Below are 22,335 nucleotides of genomic sequence, written 5' to 3'. Positions count from 1 at the left end.
ATAGCGGAGATGCTGTAGGAGCTCCACTTTTGTTTATTCGTCAACATACCCGACCAGGAATGCATAACAACATAAGAAGTTATTTATTTCAGAAAAATATTGTAACATAATTTGTTATAAATTTGGCTGGTTAGTTGTTAAAATAACAAAAATTATAACAAAAATTTCATCTGTACCATGGCCTCGGAAATCCTTTTCATCTGTACCAAAATCTTCAAAAATCTGATACCACAAAATATGGAGAATTTATGCGTAAATATCTAAAAATTGTAGGACAAATATGCAATGCAATCCAATTTATCCGTGGAAAAGCATTTTTTTTTATTTGAGTAATTCTTTGTGGAAACATAGCAAAATAAGGCGTATTTAAAAAAAAAAATCTTGATAACCTTTTAAAAACTACTCCCTACTAGATAATCGTTTTTTCCAGATACAGGGCTAGTAGCGATCAATGCCGCTCAAAATAGTGACTTTAGTCGCCAAAGCTGACGAAAAAAGGGACCGAATAGTGACTTTCAGCTGCAGAAAAAGTGACCAAATAGTGACATTCAGTTTCAGTTGCAAGTTCGATAAAACAAAATCAAGCGTTTTTGGGTCGAAGGGTCGAAGTTTATGGGTCCTAATTTGTAGCGGTAAACATCTTTCATTCACCACTCTTTTTTCTTAGAACGAACTCAGAAGAGAAACGCAAATCGTACACGCTAACTTTAATCTACTCAATGACTAAGCAAAATTGTATCGCCCCCACGGAAATTTATTATTATTATTGTCTTTATAAGAGGCCATAAGACCTGTTTTCCTTTCCCAAAAATGTTTTCTCGGCGAAAATCTGCGTGATTGAGCATTCTCTTCTCGTGAGAATGAGTGAAAATTATGATCATTAAATCATTGAGCATTCTTTTCTCGCGAGAATGAGTGAAAATTATGATCATTGAATTAGCTGAACACATACTTAAGAAAGATGCAGAGAACACTACGATTTGTCATAGCCGCCACGGAAATTTTTAGAATTTTTTGTGCGACAAGAACAACAGTAGCAACAGTTTGGTAGAAAACGAAACAAAAAATATGAAGATTCATGTACGAGCTTGGGATTGAATGCTCGACCTCCTGCCTATAATGAGGACCATACTCTCTGAACTTTTAAATATGTTTCCTCCAAAATAAGCAGATTTTCCGACTTGCTGTGCGTATTCATGAATGATTTTTGCTATGAAATTCGACACCACATGCAATCTTCAAAATTGGGGAGACTTGATCTACTTTTTATGCCTTCATTACATCTGTCAAATCTACAGAAAATTAGCCGCTTTATATTTTCTTGAATGTTTTCGACAAATTTGGCTAATGAGGGATCAAGTCTCCTCATATTGAGGCAACAACTCAAAATCCAAATATCCTGAAATTGTGGTGGAATGTTGGCATTTTTATCAGAAAAGATCATTAAGCATATTTATGGCTTCATGCTGTGAAGAAATGACCAAATATTATTGGAAGAAGTTGATTCAAGAATTTTTTTTATTGGATAAAACTTAAAAAAAATCAAAATGTGAAATTGATGAAATCGCGAATTAAAAATTATGATTGTCCAAAACGTGTTCACTGTTCAGATCTGGGTTGTAGAGGTTGTAGTTATTTTTTATTATACACTCCCCCCCCCCTCTTGAATTTTCCGGAGACCAGTAGGACATAATTCCTAAATGTTCCCATATACATATTCGTAGATTGAAAATCGCTTATCAGTCTTGTCAAGGAATTTAACCCTTTACCCTACTCTCGGCGCTCATTAATTTCCGTTCGCAACAAATACGACAAAAAACAGTATCGTCATCGGCTTAACCTTCACCGTTATCGTGGTCGTTGTTCGGCCCAGTTCGGACCGATAAGGTTCCGATCATACCCGGAGCACACACCTTCTTTGTCTTTCAATCGCATGGAAAGCGCCAACGTTGCACGCGACGGAGGTGTGTCTTCTTTTCAACCGATGTTATGGCTACCTTTGGATCGACCGGCAAAAGATGGATGCACCACCAATGAACATCACCCCATGCGGCCACAGATTGAAAGTGGTAAACAACGTCGATTAGTTTCAATCGAATATGGAGTGATTTGTCCTGAAGTGGAACAAATTATCCAATGAATACTTTATTCTAAGTTGTAGAAGAGAGTTCAACCGACTCAAATTAAACAATCTTGTCTATTTCAGAAATTGGGTAGTAGACAATCTCAACCCAGATTGCAGCCTTGAAACGAAGTTCATTGCCTCTAATCACGTCAATCGTCTTCCTACTTTACAGAACAACACTAAACTACGTCAATTTCATTTCCGACTGACGTCGTGCAGATTGTGCACTTGTTAATCGAAAGTAGCTACAATTCAATCGCTTAATTGTCTCTTTCGTCATCCTAAAAACATTCGTCAATCGTTTCATAACCCGCCTCAACCGACGGCTGCCAAAAGTAACCCTGACATGTATGCTACCGAAACCGATCAACCGGCAAACGTCTGCATCGTTTCTTACATAACGCGAAACCGAATTGCACACGATATCAGTATCTACGTTTGTTCTATTTGTGAAGTTGCATTGCACAAAGTGAGCAAACTGAAACAAAATCACAAAGCAGCGTCACGCAACACAAACCACAGCAAGCACAGTAGGCAGTGACCTTTAGCACAACTTCCACGTAGAAATCGCTGTCCAGCGTATCCATGGATACTCTTGGTGTCGGGGCTTCCTTTTTTTCTTACTCAGGCTCCACCGCCCGCAGATAGTAAATCGATAAATCCCCGTCGGGCAGCCGGCCTACCGGCTGGCCAATTCAATCGTCTTCACACTCGATGCAGTTTTAGTCGCACCAATCACTATTCGCACCGCAACTATATTACCGAACGACGAAACGCGTGCTTCCCCCAGGGTCGTTGCGGTTATGCAAACATCAAATCGGCAAGCCGCCAAAAAAAGATGTGTGTCCCTCAACCCACGATACCGCTCGACGGCTGGCAACACTGTACAGCAATGCAACACCCAGTAGCTTGAAGCACGAGGTAAAGCTGCAACCAGTCCGCTGCACCGATGCCGTTCAACTGTGTGCCAGGTTTGGTGAATGAGCCTTGCTTGGGCCCCGGATGGGGAAGCCGAAAAAACCTAGTCATAGATATAAAACCATCCACTATTTACCTATACGGCGAACGAATTCCAATCTTTGAACATGGGAATACGGCACCGATATAGGGACCGGATGACAACCAGCAGGAGTGCTAAAGAGACGTTCATGTGTGCTAATCATAACGTTTGCCGTTTCACTCTCGTCGCTGTGCAATTTTGTTTTTAACTACTGGGTAATTATCTAATGGAAGCTCACACGGAAACTAAGCGGAGATCAGACATGTCTGAATAAAAAAAGGCCACCACCTGTTGGATTCTGTCGTCCTCATTAAAATTCTACAACCAGGAACAAACATTCGGTGGTGGCGTTGGCATTCACAAAATTCGTGAACATCTCCCGTTCATTATCTAAATCGACGGTTAAGGAGAGCAACACGTGTGCCTCTTCGCCTTAAATGTATGCAACCACCGAAGTAACTAACAAGCATAAGCAATCAACTTTGACCTTTCTACGTTCCAAAATAGGTTGTTTTGATTTACCTACGAAACACTATTTAGTGGGGCGTACCAAACGAAACTGGAAGGGTAATGATCGGGTTTCGAACGGCTGAATGAGCACCGGATTGCTGCAGTTGGATGCCGATAAATAATCGATTCCGTCGCGACGGCGACGTCGGCGATTACGCCTACGCTTGCTCACCGAAGTGCATTGTTTTTCTATCTTCGAGACACGCTCGCAGGAAGGCTCAACATACGAATGCACGTGTTTTTATGTTTCTCAACGGTTTTAATCGGACCGGAATGAAACACGTGCCAATGCATCCCCGCAGGTATGCGACGGTATGCATGCTCACTACCGTGTGGCCTCCAGCATATCAAAATAACGAAGGAAACGTGCTATGTATGATTCGTTTGACGTACGTCCTGACACTGAAGGTTGAATGGGATGGGAACACTGTCCTTTCTAAGGCTTCGCCACCCGAACTAGAGGCAAAAAATAAACAAGAAATGCGAAAACTGCTTCCGGTCTCAACTGGACGCTCCACAGTAGCAGCAATGTGACTGAAGATTGGAGAACAAGAGTCGCAATAAAGGATAATGGATATTTTAATTAGAAACGGAACTCCGTGGCGTATAACATTGAAGGTTATTTATAGTACCGAGCGAGCTTTGCTAGTCGGGAAATCGGGAAGCTGTTGGAAGCTGCTCAAGTTGCAATTGAACTGTCGAATGGGAACAATGCTACGCTTTGAAGCGGGTGTTATCCAGAATAGTAATCTGCGAAGCATCTTTTGATTAAAGAGGATTTTCCAATTAAAGACGCTTGAAGGAAGACAAAGTCTGTAGATGCAGTTGCAAGTGACAGTAAACAGGAAAAGCGGACTGAACATGCAAACGTTTTCAAAATGTTCTTAAATAATATTCAATGGAAACAGTATTTTGCTGAATCATTCTCAGACGATTTTGATTGTAATTTTCATTTAAGAATTCTACAGGTGAGAACAGTAGGCGAGTTATGACCGACGATAACTTCCCAAATTCTGGAATCAAACGATAATAAACACGAGATAGTCATTTAAATATAAACCTTACTTATACAGTCGACTCTCCAAATCTCGCTGTTCTATATCTCAAAATCTCTCCTTATGTCAATGGTTTTCTCAGTCCCTTCAATCTACATATATTTGGGCTTTCTACATCTCGATAACCTCCCTATATCAATATCTCTCTATCTCGATCTATTCTGATCATATTTTGTTCAGGATTCACTCTCCTTGTGTCGATATGGTCAGAATTTAAGGCTACTAGACCATCTTCGGACAATAACAAACACATCAACAACAGGAAACGACATTTGTTTTGTTGTCGTTAAGGACACTCCTCACGGAATCCAAGTTTCAAAGTGCTCGCGTTTCCGGGGGCACACCACACGATACAGAGGCGACGCACAACTGTCATTTTTTGTTGATTTAGCTTTGCTGCGTCGCAGCATGCGTTAAATAACAAAAATGACAGTTGAGCGTTGGTGTGGTGTGCCCTTGAAAGCGCGAGTGCTTTGTAGTTTGGATTCCGTGAGGAGTGACCTCAAAGCTTTTGTTTGGCGTTATCGACAAGTCGCAGCATGCGTTAATGAAAATGTCAGTAGTGCGTTGCTTCCGTACTCAGTGGTGTGCCTTTGATTCCGTTTTGAATTCCGAGAGGCTTGTATTCTGAGAGGTTTCGTGGTAGGAAGAAATATGAGCTAAAAAAACGGTAAATGCTTTAAATCAAAATACGATTTTAAATGGCTGCAAAGTTTTTACCAATTGATAATTTAAAAGCAAGATCGTAAGTGAGTGTTTATCATAGATTTTTTGAAAATTTGATGTTCCTCTCTGGTAAGTCCCAAAAAAATATTTTTGTAAACGCAAATTAAGCTGGAACAAATATGAAATTGATCTTTTAATAATAAAGGGGGTGGTAAATGAAAAATAAGTGCATAAATTTATAAAATCGTTAAAATTCATCAGTTTTCTTGAAAAAAAAATCTATGAAAGTTTTGATTATTTTTCCGGTAAAACATAGAATTTCCCCCTCAAAACATTAAATATTGTGGGGGCGGAGACAAAAGAAGATAATCAAATTTGTTCCCGCCTTATTTATAAAAAAAGGAAAAAATTCAGACATAACTGGGTGGTTTAATGCACGCGATTTCCACTCTCCAATTTTTGTTATTCTTTCAATGACGAGAAATGTCAAAAAATGTCATGGGATTGCTATTACTAATTTGCTGATAACTTTTTTCAGAAGTAATTCACAATTCGGTTTTTTATTAACATGTAATGCTGAAAGGATCCTACAACACTGTCAAACAGATCATTATTTTAAATACAAAGTGTGAGCTATGAAAGCGAAATTTAAAAAATGTCACGAAATGTCATGACGTTGATGTCATTTGACACTATTTCGGCTCTCACGGCGCCATTATCAGATTTAGAGAAATGACCTATCAGAAAAAGTTATAGAGTACTTTAAGGACTACATCTGAAAAACACCATTGTAAATAGCTTGTGAAAAGCCATCGATATGACATTTACCGTCACTGTTCTTTATTGAAGAGATGCGATTTACAACCCGAAGTTGATTAATCTCTTAGAAATTCTATCGTTATACTCGGCATTTTTCGCTCGAATTCTTCTGTACCATCCTATATTTTGATGCTTTTGTTTGTCTGGTTTATTTTTTTTGTAATAAAATAGCTGCGTCTGTTGAATGTTTCAATTTGATCTCCGAATATTGCTTAAAAAAACATGTCCATAAGATTTTTTTTTTGTTTGGAAAAATCAAGTAAGCAATTTCCATACTCTTAAAATTCAATACTATAATGAGAATGCAGGAAAAATTCAAAAATAACAAATTAGGCCGATACAAATATTTAAAAACAATTATGTCTCCCCCACTCGTTTTTTTTGTCCAAAAATAATATTTTGAGGGGGCAACAAAAAAAATCGGATAATTTTGAGGATTTTCAAAACAATCTTTAACAAATCCGAGGAGTTTTATTGATTTTTTTCCATTTCAATATTTATTATTTATTATCTCCCTTATAGACCTTTCGGAGACCACTAGGACATAATTTAAATTAAATATTTGTAGCGGCCTTAATTGTTCGTGAGCTTGAGCTGACACTAACCTTTTTACAATTTCTTCAATCTGCGGAAAAAAATGTCAATTTTAGAAAAGCGTCAAGAAAAGTGTTTTCTGATATACTAACTTGTAATAAACTACGCGGATTTAATGAACGCAAAGCAGCAATTCCAATGCAGTAAATTCATGTAACATTCTTATTAAACAACAACAACAACAACATGATACAACTGCTACGACACAAATACGCAAATAAAAATAAGTGCTAAAGCATAGCTGATGCCTATTTTGATAATAATATTTTCCATCCCTATCCCGTATCGCTCAACTTTCGTTAAAATCCCACATGTCCGGTTGGCAGTCGACCAATCGGAAAAGCCCATTATGTCCCACTAGAGCCCGCCTTATCAGCCAGCTTAGCACTTTTCCCCAGCGCCGCCGGGCTTATCCTGCCGCATCAGAAAGCATTCAGGTTATCTTCCAGACATAAAAATGAGCAGCGTAAATCCCCGCCGTACATCCGAACCGGTTCGAACAGGTTCGATCCTAATCTTTGGTTGTTTACGCAAACACCCCCAAACCGGTCCCCAACGAGCATCATTTCCATAAACAAAAATTCCAACTATTTTTCCTTCCACGAAGAAACGGAACTCTGACTAATATAAGTACATAAGCGAATTGCTCTGGAATGATGACTTCATCAAACCACTTACTGCTATGGCTGACGCACTTTGAACACGGCTCGATTTGATGACTAATCGCCATGTAACCAGTTTGGCGCGTAAAATTTCAATCATTCTCCAGCACAAAGCATTCTACACCGAATCTGTACACAAATGGTTCTTTTTTGTTGTTAGTGGACCCATCGCCGGACGCAACAATGATTCCCGCGACACACAAATAATGACCCCGGCCGTGATTTACCTTTGAAAGCAGCTCCCGGAAGATGTGGACGAAGTCCTCCAGCACATCACCAGTGACGTGGATTGGAGCGTTGTTCTGTTCCAGTGCCATGTTGGGATCAATTTTGAAGCCTTCTCCGCCGGAATGGGAGTCGATATTGCACAGGTCCGCACGAGACAGACCAGCAACACACCAGTTTAGAAATGGGGGTCAAACCGCCGCACGAGTGGTTCAACTATTTCGCAAGATAACGTAATCTGTGCCCTTCGATTAACTGCCCGGTTAGGTTCCGGGAGACGTCAGGTTGGATAGGAAGGGACGGAAAGAGAGCACCAATACACGCTAATATCACAATGCGTTTTATCTTCAATTCCACCTTGGGAAACGCACACACTAAATTCCTCCAAATTATTTGATATACAAGGCTCGCACGTGGCCTTTCGTCGTTAGTCTATATACTGTTGGGGGGATTAATGCACTTGGCTTCACTTTTTGAACGAGACCTGCTTCTTAGTTGACTAGTTGTACGTCTACACACGCTTCTTCTGTATGCTTTGTTCAGCTTTAATTTTTTATGTGGGCCTGCCTCAAACCGCACTTCATATATGTACTGTCGAACAGCTGTTTCAACGCGGCTTCAACGACCGCGTGCAAACCGGTTTTTCACTTAGCAACAGCGCTTTAAAATTTTGTTATATTCAGAAAACGTTCACTGTTCTTCGTCTGGATGTGTTTGTCTTGCGTCGCTGTATTGCTAACCACACTACCAGCAATCTTGCACGGAGGGAAAAAACGGTTGGCAGGACTTATATTGCACTAACTGAACTGACTGCGAGTCAACCTTCGAATATCGCAGCTATAACCGCATTTCTTCGCCAGAAAGACATTGTTCATGCATTTAAAAATTCAACGAACAATAAAACTCTTCCTATTCACTAATCAGGTAATAAAAAGCAGACTATTCTTTTCCTGTTTCTTTAAGCTCGTGGGATACTTCGTTGTGATGCTTTTGATATGGCGTGGTTCTTCACCGGATTCCAGATCCTAATGCAACTGAATGCACTTCTTTTGACGTTGGTGTATGGAAGGAACCACGAACCCGTCCAGTCTTTTCGGCAGCTAGATTCAAACTGAAAGCTGCAGCAGACACTTCCTCTTATTAGGTACCAAGCGCTGAGTGTCAACCGTCGATATGTAGCTCTTTCTGTGGTACCTCTGAGAGACAAATGGTGACTGCAATTTAGTGCCGTTGCCGAGCTGCTACGGTGTTTCGATCTACGAAAGCGCGCGTACTACTACTGACTGATGGACGAACGATGAAGGCGAGCTGCCTTTGGTTCGAGCTCCGTCCCAGGCGCACACACCAGCAACGGGGCTTGCCTGAGAGCGTACTTTGTGTGGGTTTGTTCGTTACGTAAAAGCACGTGAATGCTCGCTCCTCCGTATTTCCCGGTTTTATACTCTTCTGTATATCGTTAGCTATGTGTCTGCCTGAAGTGCGCTTGTCTGCCTGCCGCCAGCCCCCAGGCCAGTTTAGCACATGTAGTTAGCATCGTAGGTGTGTTTGGTTCTGTTTCGTTGTGGATTGTATAAAAATGCCGATGCTTGGTATTAATGTTGAAGAGCGGAACAGTAGAGGCTAAAAGTAAGGTTTCGGGGTAGAAAATGCCAGAATTTTCTTCGAATACAATACACTGATAGCTTGCCAGTAAGTCCAAAAGTGAATTTAAAAACACAGAATAATCCATCCAGTTGCGTCGTTGCATTAGTCGGGAATTAAACTAGGCAAAACAGATAAGAAGCACTGATAGAGAAATAGATACCATTATTAAAATGTATTCTATTTTTGCCTTTCGCGTATACTAAGTATACGTAAAGGCTATAGGATCACTCCAAAACCGAACTTTTGATATAAGGCTCGGAGACCCATAGTGTTATATACCAATCGACTCAGCTCCACGAATTGAGGTTATGTCTGTATGTGTGTATGTATGTACGTACGTGTCTGTGTGTGTACAAAAAATGTGAGACACACTTTTTTGTCCTTAGCGCCTCATCCGATTTGCTTGCAACAAATTTTTCGCTTTTGAAAATATAATTCTGGTGGATAATTCTGTTTTTTTTTAAATAATATTTTCGAACAACGCTTCATTGCGTTTATTATTTTCAACAGATTCACAACTGAGACATTTTTTGCAGATATACTACACTGTATCAAAAGTATTTCAGTCATAATTCAGGAAAGCAATCATCTTAAATCTAGCTAAAAACTTTTTATCAGCAAAGAACATAGACTGAATTCTGCTGCTAATGCAATTATTTGCGGGAAAATCGATCAAAGCTAAGTACAAAAATAGTGAAACTTACTTTTTTGTACACATACTTTTAGACATCAAGATAATTCATCAAACTGAGTTGATTAAAAAAACGGAGGATGCCTTCCCTGTTAAAAAACTTGTATTTAGTTCCGTGAAGAAATATTTATGATTTCTCGTAGAATCTAGCAAAAACTCTGTGTTCTGAAATCTCATATGTGAATATGTACATTATGTGGAAGATATTGATTTGAAAAATATATTGGAGGTAACAACTTTCCCTTCGATGGGATATATTTCATTTCATATTCTGATCCTAAGGTTTAGAACATGTGATGCAAGCAAAACATTGTGAACTAGTTTGTTTTGCGCACGTATTACTACAATAATACTCGATAACTTGATTACAAAATCAGGACGGGGCCGTCAAAGTGATGAAAAAACGGAAAGAAATATGTTTCAGTCATCCATCGGTATTTGAAGTCAAAAGCCTGCAACAGCCCCGCGTTACAATTATTTTATACGAACAATAATAAACAAAATCAACATGTAACAAATAACAAATTAAAACCACGAACGTTCTCTCTTGGTTACCTGAGAGACGGCAATGTGATGCCCACTACGGGATACGACGAGGTTTCCTTGAGGAACTTCCGGACGTATTCCTGGAGGAACTTCTCGAGGAATCCCTAGAGAAACTTCGCGAGGAATCCCTAGAGGAACTTCCCGAGGTATTCCTGGATGAACTTTCGGAGGAATTCCTGGAGGAATTCCCGGAGGAATTCTTGGAGGAACTTCCGGAGGAATTCCTGGAGGAACTTCCGGAGGAATTCCTGGAGGAACTTCCGGAGGAATTCCTGGAGGAACTTCCGGAGGAATTCCTGGAGGAACTTCCGGAGGAATTCCTGGAGGAACTTCGGAGGAATTCCTGGAGGAACTTCCGGAGGAATTCCTGGAGGAACTTCCGGAGGAATTCCTGGAGGAACTTCCGGAGGAATTCCTGGAGGAACTTCCGGAGGAATTCCTGGAGGAACTTCCGGAGGAATTCCTGGAGGAACTTCCGGAGGAATTCCTGGAGGAACTTCCGGAGGAATTTCTGGAGGAACTTCCGGAGGAATTCCTGGAGGAACTTCCGGAGGAATTCCTGGATGAACTTCCGGAGGAATTCCTGGAGTAACTTCCGGAGGAATTCCTGGAGGAACTTTCGGTGCTATTCCTGGAGAAACTTCGGAGGAAGTCCTGGAGCAACTTCCGGAGGAATTCCTGGAAGGAACTTCGGAGGATTCCTGGAGGAACTTCCGGAGGAATTCCTGGAGGAACTTCCGGAGGAATTCCTGGAGGAACTTCCGGAGGAATTCCTGGAGGAACTTCCGGAGGAATTCCTGGAGGAACTTCCGGAGAAATTCCTGGAGGAACTTCCGGACGAACTCCTGGAGGAACTTCCGGAGAAATTCCTGGAGGAACTTCCTGGAGGAACTTCCAACGGAATTCCTGGAGGAGCTCCCGGAGAAATTCCTGGTGGAACTTCCAGAGGAATTTCTGGAGGAACTTCCGGAGAAATTCCTGGAGGAACTTCCGGACGAACTCCTGGAGGAACTTCCGGAGAAATTCCTGGAGGAACTTCCGGAGGAATTCCTGGAGGAACTTCCGGAGGAATTCCTGGAGGAACTTCTGGAGGAATTCCTGGAGGAACTTCCGGAGGAATTCCTGGAGGAACTTCCGGAGGAATTCCTGGAGGAACTTCCGGAGGAATTCCTGGAGGAACTTTCGGAGGAATTCCTGGAGGAACTTCAGGAGGAAGTCCCGGTGAAACTTCCGGAGGAATTGCTAGAGATACTTCCGAAGGAATTTCTGAAGGAACTTCCGGAGGAATTTCTGAAGGAACTTCCGGAGGGATTCCTGGAGGAACTTCCGGAGGAATTCCTGGAGGAACTTCCGGGGGAATTCCTGGAGGAATTTCCGGGGGAATTCTTGGAGGAACTTCCGGGGGAATTCCTGGAGGAGCTTCCGGAGGAATTCCTGGAGGAACTTCTGGAGGAATTCCTGGAGGAGCTTCCGGAGGAATTCCTGAAAGAATTCCTGGAGGAACTTCCGGAGGAATTCCTGGAGGAACTTCCGGAGGAATTCCTGGAGGAACTTCCGGAGAAATTCCTGGAGGAACTTCCGGAGAAATTCCTGGAGGAACTTCCGGAGAAATTCCTGGAGGAACTTCCGAAGAAATTCCTGGAGGAACTTCCGGAGAAATTCCGGAGGAACTTCCGGAGAAATTCCTGGAGGAACTTCCGGAGAAATTCCTGGAGGAACTTCCGGAGGAATTCCTGGAGGAACTTCCGGAGGAATTCCTGGAGGAACTTCCGGAGGAATTCCTGGAGGAACTTCCGGAGGAATTCCTGGAGGAACTTCCGGAGAAACTCCTGGAGGAACTTCGGAGGAATTCCTGGAGGAACTTCGGAGGAATTCCTGGAGGAACTTCCGGAGGAATTCCTGGAGGAACTTCGGAGGAATTCCTGGAGGAACTTCCGGAGGAATTCCTGGAGGAACTTCCGGAGGAATTCCTGGAGGAACTTCGGAGGAATTCCTGGAGGAACTTCCGGAGGAATTCCTGGAGGAACTTCCGGAGGAATTCCTGGAGGAACTTCCGGAGGAATTCCTGGAGGAACTTCCGGAGGAATTCCTGGAGGAACTTCGGAGGAATTCCTGGAGGAACTTCCGGAGGAATTCCTGGAGGAACTTCGGAGGAATTCCTGGAAGGAACTTCCGGAGGAATTCCTGGAGGAACTTCCGGAGGAATTCCTGGAGGAACTTCCGGAGGAATTCCTGGAGGAACTTCCGGAGGAATTCCTGGAGGAACTTCGGAGGAATTCCTGGAGGAACTTCGGAGGAATTCCTGGAGGAACTTCCGGAGGAATTCCTGGAGGAACTTCCGGAGGAATTCCTGGAGGAACTTCAGGAGGAATTCCTGGAGAACTTCCGGAGGAATTCCTAGAGGAGCTACGAAGGAATTCTTGGCGGAACTTCCGAAGGAATTCCTGGAGGAACTTCCGGAGGAATTCCTGGAGGAACTTCGGAGGAATTTCTGGAGGAACTTCCGGAGGAATTCTGGAGGAACTTCCGGAGGAATTCCTGGAAGGAACTTCCGGAGGAATTCCTGGAGGAACTTCGGAGGAATTCCTGGAGGAACTTCCGGAGGAATTCCTGGAGGAACTTCCGGAGGAATTCCTGGAGGAACTTCCGGAGGAATTCCTGGAGGAACTTCCGGAGGAATTCCTGGAGGAACTTCGGAGGAATTCCTGGAGGAACTTCGGAGGAATTCCTGGAGGAACTTCCGGAGGAATTCCTGGAGGAACTTCCGGAGGAATTCCTGGAGGAACTTCGGAGGAATTCCTGGAGGAACTTCGGAGGAATTCCTGGAGGAACTTCGGAGGAATTCCTGGAGGAACTTCGGAGGAATTCCTGGAGGAACTTCGGAGGAATTCCTGGAGGAACTTCCGGAGGAATTCCTGGAGGAACTTCCGGAGGAATTCCTGGAGGAACTTCGGAGGAATGCCTGGAGGCACTTCCGGCCGACTTCCTGGAGGAGAGGAATTCCTGGAGGAACTTCAGGAGGAATTCCTGGAGGAACTTCCGGAGGAATTCCTGGAGGAACTTCCGGAGGAATTCCTGGAGGAACTTCCGGAGGAATTCCTGGAGGAACTTCCGGAGGAATTCCTGGAGGAACTTCCGGAGGAATTCCTGGAGGAACTTCCGGAGGAATTCCTGGAGGAACTTCTGGAGGAATTCCTGGAGGAACTTCGGAGGAATTCCTGGAGGAACTTCGGAGGAACTCCTGGAGGAACTTCCGGAGGAATTCCTGGAGGAACTTCCGGAGGAATTCCTGGAGGAAGGAACTTCCGGAGGAATTCCTGGAGGAACTTCCGGAGGAATTCCTGGAGGAACTTCCGGAGGAATTCCTGGAGGAACTTCCGGAGGAATTCCTGGAGGAACTTCCGGAGGAATTCCTGGAGGAACTTCCGGAGGAATTCCTGGAGGAACTTCGGAGGAATTCCTGGAGGAACTTCGGAGGAATTCCTGGAGGAACTTCCGGAGGAATTCCTGGAGGAACTTCGGAGGAATTCCTGGAGGAACTTCCGGAGGAATTCCTGGAGGAACTTCGGAGGAATTCCTGGAGGAACTTCCGGAGGAATTCCTGGAGGAACTTCGGAGGAATTCCTGGAGGAACTTCCGGAGGAATTCCTGGAGGAACTTCTGGAGGAATTCCTGGAGGAACTTCCGGAGGAATTCCTGGAGGAACTTCGGAGGAATTCCTGGAGGAACTTCGGAGGAATTCCTGGAGCAACTTCGGAGGAATTCCTGGAGAAACTACCGGAGCAATTCCTGGAGCAACTTCCGGAGGAATTCCTGGAGCAACTTCCGGAGGAATTCCTGGAGCAACTTCCGGAGGAATTCCATAGGAACTTCCGGAGGAATTCCTCGAGGAACTTCCGGAAGAATTCCTAGAGGAACTTCCGGAGGAATTCTTGGGAAGCTTCCGGAGGAAATCCTGGAGGAACTTCGGAGGAATTCCTGGAGGAACTTCGGAGGAATTCCTGGAGGAACTTCCGGAGGAATTCCTGGAGGAACTTCGGAGGAATTCCTGGAGGAACTTCGGAGGAATTCCTGGAGGAACTTCGGAGGAATTCCTGGAGGAACTTCCGGAGGAATTCCTGGAGGAACTTCCGGAGGAATTCCTGGAGGAACTTCCGGAGGAATTCCTGGAGGAACTTCCGGAGGAATTCCTGGAGGAACTTCCGGAGGAATTCCTGGAGGAACTTCCGGAGGAATTCCTGGAGGAACTTCCGGAGGAATTCCTGGAGGAACTTTCGGAGGAATTCCTGGAAGAACTTCTGGAGGAATTCCTGAAGGAACTTCTGGAGAAATTCTTGGAGGAACTTCCGGAGGAATTCCTGAAGGAACTTCAGGAGGGCTTTCTGAATGAACTTCCGGAGGTATTCCTGGAGGAACTTCCGGAGGAATTCCTGGAGGAACTTCCAGGGGAATTCTTGGATGAACTTCCAGAGAAATTCCTGGAGGAACTTCCGGAGAAATTCCTGAAGGAACTTCCGGAGGAATTCCTAGAAGAACTTCCGAATGAAGAATTCCGGGAGGAACTTCCAAAGGAATTCCTGAAGAATTCCTGGAGGAACTTCCGAAGGAAATCCTGAAGGAACTTCCGGAAGAATTCCTGAAGTAACTTCCGGAGAAATTCCTGGATGAACTTCCGGAGGAATTCCTGGAGCAACTTCCAGAGGAATTCCTGGAAGAACTTCTGAAGGAATTCCTGGAGGAACTTCCAGAGGAATTCCTGGTGGAACTTCCAGAGGAATTCTTGGTGGAACTTCCGGAGGAATTCTTGGTGGAACTTCCGGAGTAATTCCTGGTGGAACTTCCGGAGGAATTCCTGGAGGAACTTCCGGAGGAATTCCTGGAGGAACTTCCGGAGGAATTCCTGGAGGAACTTCCGGAGGAATTCCTGGAGGAACTTCCGGAGGAATTCCTGGAGGAACTTCCGGAGGAATTCCTGGAGGAACTTCCGGAGGAATTCCTGTAGGAACTTCGGAGGAATTCCTGGAGGAACTTCGGAGGAATTCCTGGAGGAACTTCGGAGGAATTCCTGGAGGAACTTCGGAGGAATTCCTGGTGGAACTTCCGGAGGAATTCCTGGTGGAACTTCCGGGGGAATTCCTGGTGGAACTTCCGGAGGAATTCCTTGAGGAACTTCCGGAGGAACTTCCGGAGGAATTTCTAGAGAAACTTCCGGATGAATTCCTAGAAAACTTCCGGAGGAATTCCTGGAGGTACATCCGGAGGAATACCTGGGGGAACTCCCGAAGGAATTCCTAGAAAACTTCCGGAGGAATATCTGGAGGAACTTCCGGAGGAATTCCTGGAGGAACATCCGGAGGAATACCCGGAGGATTCTCTGGAGGAACTTCCGGAGGAATTCGTGGAGGAACTTCTGGAGGAACTTCCGGATGAATTCCTGGAGGATTTTCCGGTGCAATTAATGGAGGGATTTCCGGAGAAATTCCTGGAGGAACTTCCGGATGAATATCTGGAGGGCTGTCTATAGAAATTTCTGGATAAATTTTTCAATAAACTCGTTGAGAAAATTCTAAAAAATTTCCGGAGAGTTTTGGGAGCATGAAATTAGTTCACGCCGACCCAGGCCGCCGCGCTGTCGCCGATCATAAACGGCGTGACTCCACCACGCCGCCACCGCTGTTTGAAAATGATCTGTCACGCCGCCGCGGATAAAATGTCAATCGGTGCGCAATTCCAGCGTAATTCCTAAAAGAACTTCCGGGAGAATTGCTGAAGGAACTTACGGAGGAAATTTCAGGACGAACTCCCGGAGGAACTTCCAAAGAGATCATCAACGGCATGACTCCACCACGTCGCCGCCGCTGGCTGAAAATGATCTGTCACACCGTTGCCGGTTAAATATCAATCAGTGCACAGGTCTATTAAATAAGAGTCCCGTCAGCGGTGTATGGACAACGGACTTGATGGCCGATGAGGAGGTTTCAACAAAAGGAGATTATCGCCTCCTGTGCGATGTCTCACAAAGCTGGGAGGAGCGGTCGAGAGTCACGATAGGTCAGTCACTCACCGACATGAACAGCAGAATTTTGGTTAGAATACTTCGAACAGCTTCTTCAAGTTTCAGCCAGTATTCTTCAAGAAGCAGCTATCCGAAACATGAAATCCAAAAGAGCCACCGAAATTAATCGGCTGTCTACGGAGACGCTCAAGGGTGACCCTAGGCGACAAATTATCCTGGAGCAGGTAAACAAGTTGGAACTGTATTTTTAGGTGCTATTCATTCATCTAGAGGGTATTCTGTAGTAGAGCTTTGTCTGACCTCATGTCCGCTTATGTGAGGCAAGGATCTACCATGACGATGTGCTTTGTTAGTACAGCGACGCTCTGCTATGCTCAACGACTTGGCCGTGCGCTCCTTTGCGGCGGGTCTCACCATCAACGTCAGCATGACCAGGTCGTTGAGTGTCAACGGGAACAGCCCTTCAAATTTTTCGGTAGCCAGTGGAGGGGGTCCAAGGCCTTCATTATGTTGACGACCTGATTGCGTTGGAAGGCGGAATTACGATGGCGGATTCTTTTGAAATCTCCATTCAGATTACTATCAGATATCAAGGTGGGTGTGGTCTTTGATTTCAATCTAGGACAAAAATCACAAAAGCATGAGAATTACTACTCCTGGCCATGACCATCTTCATCGCAACTTGGGAGGGGAAAGAAATGCTGATGTAGTACTTACTTAATGAGAGGCCCCCGACTCAGCGACACCCTTATGAGTACCACTGAGTTGGGTATTGGGGAAGGTATTCGTTGGATTTTCTTGTAACTGATAATGTGACCATGGTGGAACTAACAACACGCCAAGGTATCTATCCAGCGTTACGTGGGTGGGATCGACATGGGAGTACGAGTCAGGAAGGCTGGGCCTGTCATCGCTTTGCGAAATATTAAACCGGATCGATCCAAGCGCCAAAGTTCGGTGGTAGTGTGTATACGTTGTATGTTAAGGCAAAGATTTCTCAGATGATGTCTAAATTTACAGTGAATTCAATTTTTTCACACGACAGGCTTCTGGTTGCATCTGACAACTATTCTGACATCTGATTTGAACTATTTCCATAAACTCTAAATCCAAATGACGACACATTTACTATTGAACTATTATTCTATTACGAATATGACATCGAAACATACTAAAGAAAATGGTGAAAATAAGAAATTTCCATTACATATAGGTAAATCGAATAGGTAGATAAGCTTGATGAGTGATAACTAAATTACCCTCAAAACCAATCGTCTGTCACAGCCAATCAGTACCATTTCTTCGGACACCATCTATCCTATCCGGTTCATACCGAAATTCTGTTGTTCAAACAACGACGATGCTAATAAATTCGAGTGTTAATTACTGTGACATTTTGCTCCGTTCTCAGCTGATCACGAGTTTCGTTTTCGAGGAAATGGGTTCAAGCTCTTTGTGGTTGGAATCTACATTTCATTTTTTTCTCCTTTAGTGAACTGAAATAAGCCACAAATACAAACGCAGCGAATAAATAACGAACCGACAGCTCTTTTCGTGTGAAATCGTCTATCAAGGTTGCAAATACTGAACATGATAGATGGTTTCTGTGTGTCAAGCAATCGTCAATTGATAAGGGGAATGGTTCGAAAAGTTTACCCGTGCTCTCATATAGAAATTAACGAAATATGATTCTTCTGTCGTGTCATGTTGAATCAACAATTTGATATATCAAATTTCATAGGAAACAATTAAAAATCGATTTACATGGACACTAATTGAAACAAGCCTCTGAATGAAAATGCTATTGACATAGATTACCTCATGAGTTACTTTTATTTGCTTACCCTCGCATACATAGCTTCATTCGACCGAATGAGGATGTGGTGTGCACATTTCTCACTACCACATTTCGATGAAAGTCGAAATGTCGTTAAAATAACGAACTTTTTTGTTTCTACCTGCAACGTACAGTCATGCCTCACTTCATCCGCCACCCCAAAAAGTACAGTCATTGCAATAAATCACCAACCGCACTAGTGGGTGTATTTCATTCTGCCACTGAGATAGGGATGCACTTCGTACCTACTTCGCAGACGATTGCGATCGCTTTTCTAACCGATTTAAATCGGATCAAGCCAGTTTCGACACAGGCCAAATCTATCTTGCATCGATCGTTGATTGCTACGTAATCTGAGGGATCGATTTACTCCATATGGGAGCAAATTGTTTACTTTAAAAAAACGAGTAGTATTGAGATCTGAAGATCCGAATCGTCTCATAACATCTTTCCGAGTCAGACACATGGTAGGTACTGTTGTTAATTGTGGGATTGATCGTCCCCACGCGCCGAACTGCATGACTGGTAATTAAATAAACACCTTGCATCGAACTTGGATTATGGATGGATAGTTCTAATCAATTCACCTATGATGACATTGATACGACCTGATTCATATTTTTGTTATTTTTTTTGTTGGCAGGTATGCAACAGACAATGAAATACAACGAAATATAATGCAGTTAGCAATATGAATTATAAAAATTTGTAAATCTGCTCAACTTGAAAACGATTCTATTCAACAACATTCCACTACCAATTCTCCACCTTGCCTAAATACACAAAACCTCTGGAATGGCAAACATAGATGGACAAACCACACACGCTCAAAAATTTCAAATATTGTCCAAAAATATTTGGCTGATAAACAACGCATACACAGTTCTCATTACAGTGATCTCCATACCTTTCGAAGTATGTACTCTCGGTACTATCAATTCTCCAGGGAACTATTCCAATGTGCCTCTGTGGTTGCGGATACGTACGATGATAAGCCAGTTAGACAGTGTAGGACCAGCTTGACTGCGTATAATGTAGCAGCTTATTAAAATCCGGAACGACGCAACCAACCATGACCGTCACTTGCAGGGATTTATTACAATAATGGATGATCCGAGCCGGCAGGATCATGGTCACGAGGACCGCCATGTGATGTTCAATGAAACGAAGCCAGTACCCATTTACATGTCCATGAATTTCCATTTTCGGAGGTAATTTCTGTAATTAAAAATATTTCGACAGTTCGCTAGAACCACTTTAATTGACGTCAAGCGGAAGAAGACAACGATAAGCGTCAACGGAGTGACGCATGCAATTTCTTCACACGATAAGATAAGGTACCTTCGCGAGGAAGGAGTTAACTTACGGAATTTATATGACCCAGCGAGTAAATCATGTCAACTTGGAGGAAAACAATTTTCCCCTAAGCTTAGAACACTCCACAAGAAAGCTTGAACCAATCGTCGATGCAGTTGCGAACTATCGTTGAAGAACACGTCAAAGGGATAGAGTTCAAATCTCGCGTGAATCGGAGACGATTCTTTGTCCCTAGATGGCCTAATGCCAATAAACTGTAAAACCAAGTGGCCAAAACGTAGATTACAAGTTATCCGAGGTATGCACCGATTTGCATCACCAAAAAGAACCATCTGTTGGCGACTGAAAGCTGGCAGTGACGAAGGTAAAACCGTGCATAACTTTTCTTTATAAATAGCTGCGAGGCAGCTCAGCGCAGCGCTGGCGGTAACAACCGGTGCGGTTCAATTGAAGTTCAAAATACATCTTTATTCGGCTGTCTCGACGAAACAGAAGCGCAATAAGCGAAATTTTGGATTCGGTTGTTTATCGATTTGGTTGGGGAATTTTTAGAAATTCGAATAAATTGAGCGTCGGTAGCATGTCATTCAATCTGGCTCATCTTGATGGTTGAGGTCTTGGCTTTCATCTTTTAAAATGCGACGCAAAAAGAAACAGATTTTTTTATTGAAAAGTACATTCTTTAACTTATAACTTCCAACTTTTTAAGTTAGATTGGCATTTGTATTGATAAGATGAACTCAAGAGGTTTGTCAAATGTTGTAAGTATTCATGACTCAAGTGTTTAGATGTTTTATTTTCATTTGAATCAGACTTGATCTTTTTCTTCTTCTTATTGGCATTACATCCCCACACTGGGAAAGAGCCGCCTCGCAGCTTAGTGTTCATTGAGCACTTCCACAGTTATTAACTGTGCCAGAGGTGAACCAGCCAAGAGCTGAAAGCCTCTTTAATAAAGAAGAAGAAAAAAAAGTTATTAACTGCAAGGTTTCTAAGCCAGGTTACCATTTTTGCATTCGTATATCATGAGGCTAGTACGATGATAATTTTATGCCCAGGGAAGTCGAGACAATTTTCAATCCGAAAATTGACTAGATTGACGAAAATTAGGAATCGAACCCAGCCACCCTCTAAGGAGGGCTAAGGCTGGGCCCCTTGATCCCAGACTTTAAATACCAACAAAAATCTTTGAATCCTAGATATGAGCAAATTAAATGTTTATACCGCGGTTATGTTCTGCTTTTTTCTTCTTGAGCAAATTTCGGTTGATTTTTGTATTTTGTGAAATTACGAGTCAGACAAGTAGCAATGACAATGCCGACTTACACGTTTACCTGCCGATTGTTGCCGTAAAAAACAGACAGCAGACGATGTCCTCTACAGGGTTACCGCCCCAACAGCAATGTTCCAATCGTTTTTATGCTGGAAACTGTATCCTCCTGGAAATGAATCGGATCGTGGAAAAAAAACATCGGATTTGCGAATAGCGGGTTGAAAGCTGATTCGAACGATCGAGATTCAGTTGAAACTGTCACAGTTATTCCAAAGCTTATGTTCTACAGCTTGAGCTTGATTGACTGCCCGTAGATGCTACTCCATTATGACCAGATCAACTGTTCTTGCACAGAGAACCAACAGATGTTTGCTTGGGACTAGCACTTATTTTCAATGTACAAGTACTGGTGATCTCATTTGTTAGGTCATACTGGCGCCTGCCACGTCAGAATGCAAGTCAATGTAGGGAAGGGGGAGGAAATGATGATGCAATCACTCGAGTACTGCAAGCCGAATATACCTCTGCACTTGCCACGAGATCATGCGGAATTTGTTGGCATTTTTGGGTTTGGTTCGAGAGGCAGAGGTCCGTCTTGGTTAACGAGCTGCCAATGTGTTAGATAGGAGAAAGCAACTGATGAAATTTCTAATTGGATGTAGGAAACGAGCTCTCAAGTTGAGGGTATAGGAATTGTAATGGAAGCGGTATGGAAGTCCATTTCCAGTTCTAGAAATATATAGAAAGTAACAAGGTAGGAGAATGGAACGGACCTGGGATTGAGCCCACGACCTCCTGCGTATGAGGCAGAAGCAGTAGCCATATGACTACCAAGCCCTCTGTTATTCCAAAGCTTATGTTCTACATACGAAATAGTCTTGTCATTTTCAAGAGACAGATTTGCATTGGTTGGCTAAATCTTTCTAGTTAACCTTAGCTATTTTATCGAAATCTGATGCAGATCCGATGAGGCAATTTTAACACGCCCCAGAGAATAGGCAATTTATAGATCAGAAGGAATTTGGGGATCGTACTGATCGGAGTGTCCTTCCCTTTTACGGTTTCATTTACACGGAAATGGAATGATTATGACGAGATTGCTCCAATATGTAATCCAAATATGTATCCACGGCACGGCAAATGCTGGGCAAAGCGTACCATTGGTACTTCGCGTACCTGAAGGAATAAAATAGACCCCATCTCGCGGTCCTTAGCCTCTTACCCAGCAACTCCTATCTCTACCTCCCCGCGGTGCTGGCCGGGATACGAGCAACCTTAGGGAAGATCGGGTAACCAACCCCGGTGGGAACTATGGTCGTATGCTGACAGGGAAGGAAGGGTTTGCTCCTCTCCGG

General features: G+C 43.4%; 1 protein-coding gene across 5 annotated transcripts in view; it reads right to left on the bottom strand.

Annotated features, from left to right (window-relative positions):
* LOC134218442 (mitochondrial adenyl nucleotide antiporter SLC25A25) overlaps positions 1-22,335 on the bottom strand; it is a 93,919-nt gene that overhangs the window by 5,364 nt on the left and 66,220 nt on the right. Inside the window, exon 1 of one of the 5 annotated variants that reach the window (XM_062697438.1) lies at positions 7,659-8,929. The exons of 3 other annotated variants lie outside the window; for them this stretch is intronic. In XM_062697438.1, the coding sequence (XP_062553422.1) occupies positions 7,659-7,748 (90 nt within the window). In that variant the 5' untranslated portion in view covers positions 7,749-8,929. Of the gene's footprint in view, positions 1-2,667; positions 2,728-7,658; positions 8,930-22,335 lie in introns of those variants that run through there. One more of the 5 variants, XM_062697439.1, reaches the window with a different exon arrangement.

The sequence above is a fragment of the Armigeres subalbatus genome, chromosome 2, assembly GCF_024139115.2.
Source record: "Armigeres subalbatus isolate Guangzhou_Male chromosome 2, GZ_Asu_2, whole genome shotgun sequence".
In the NCBI taxonomy this organism is placed as follows: domain Eukaryota; kingdom Metazoa; phylum Arthropoda; class Insecta; order Diptera; family Culicidae; genus Armigeres; species Armigeres subalbatus.
Note: the sequence above shows the minus strand (reverse complement) of the source record. Positions and strands in the feature narration are given on the sequence as shown.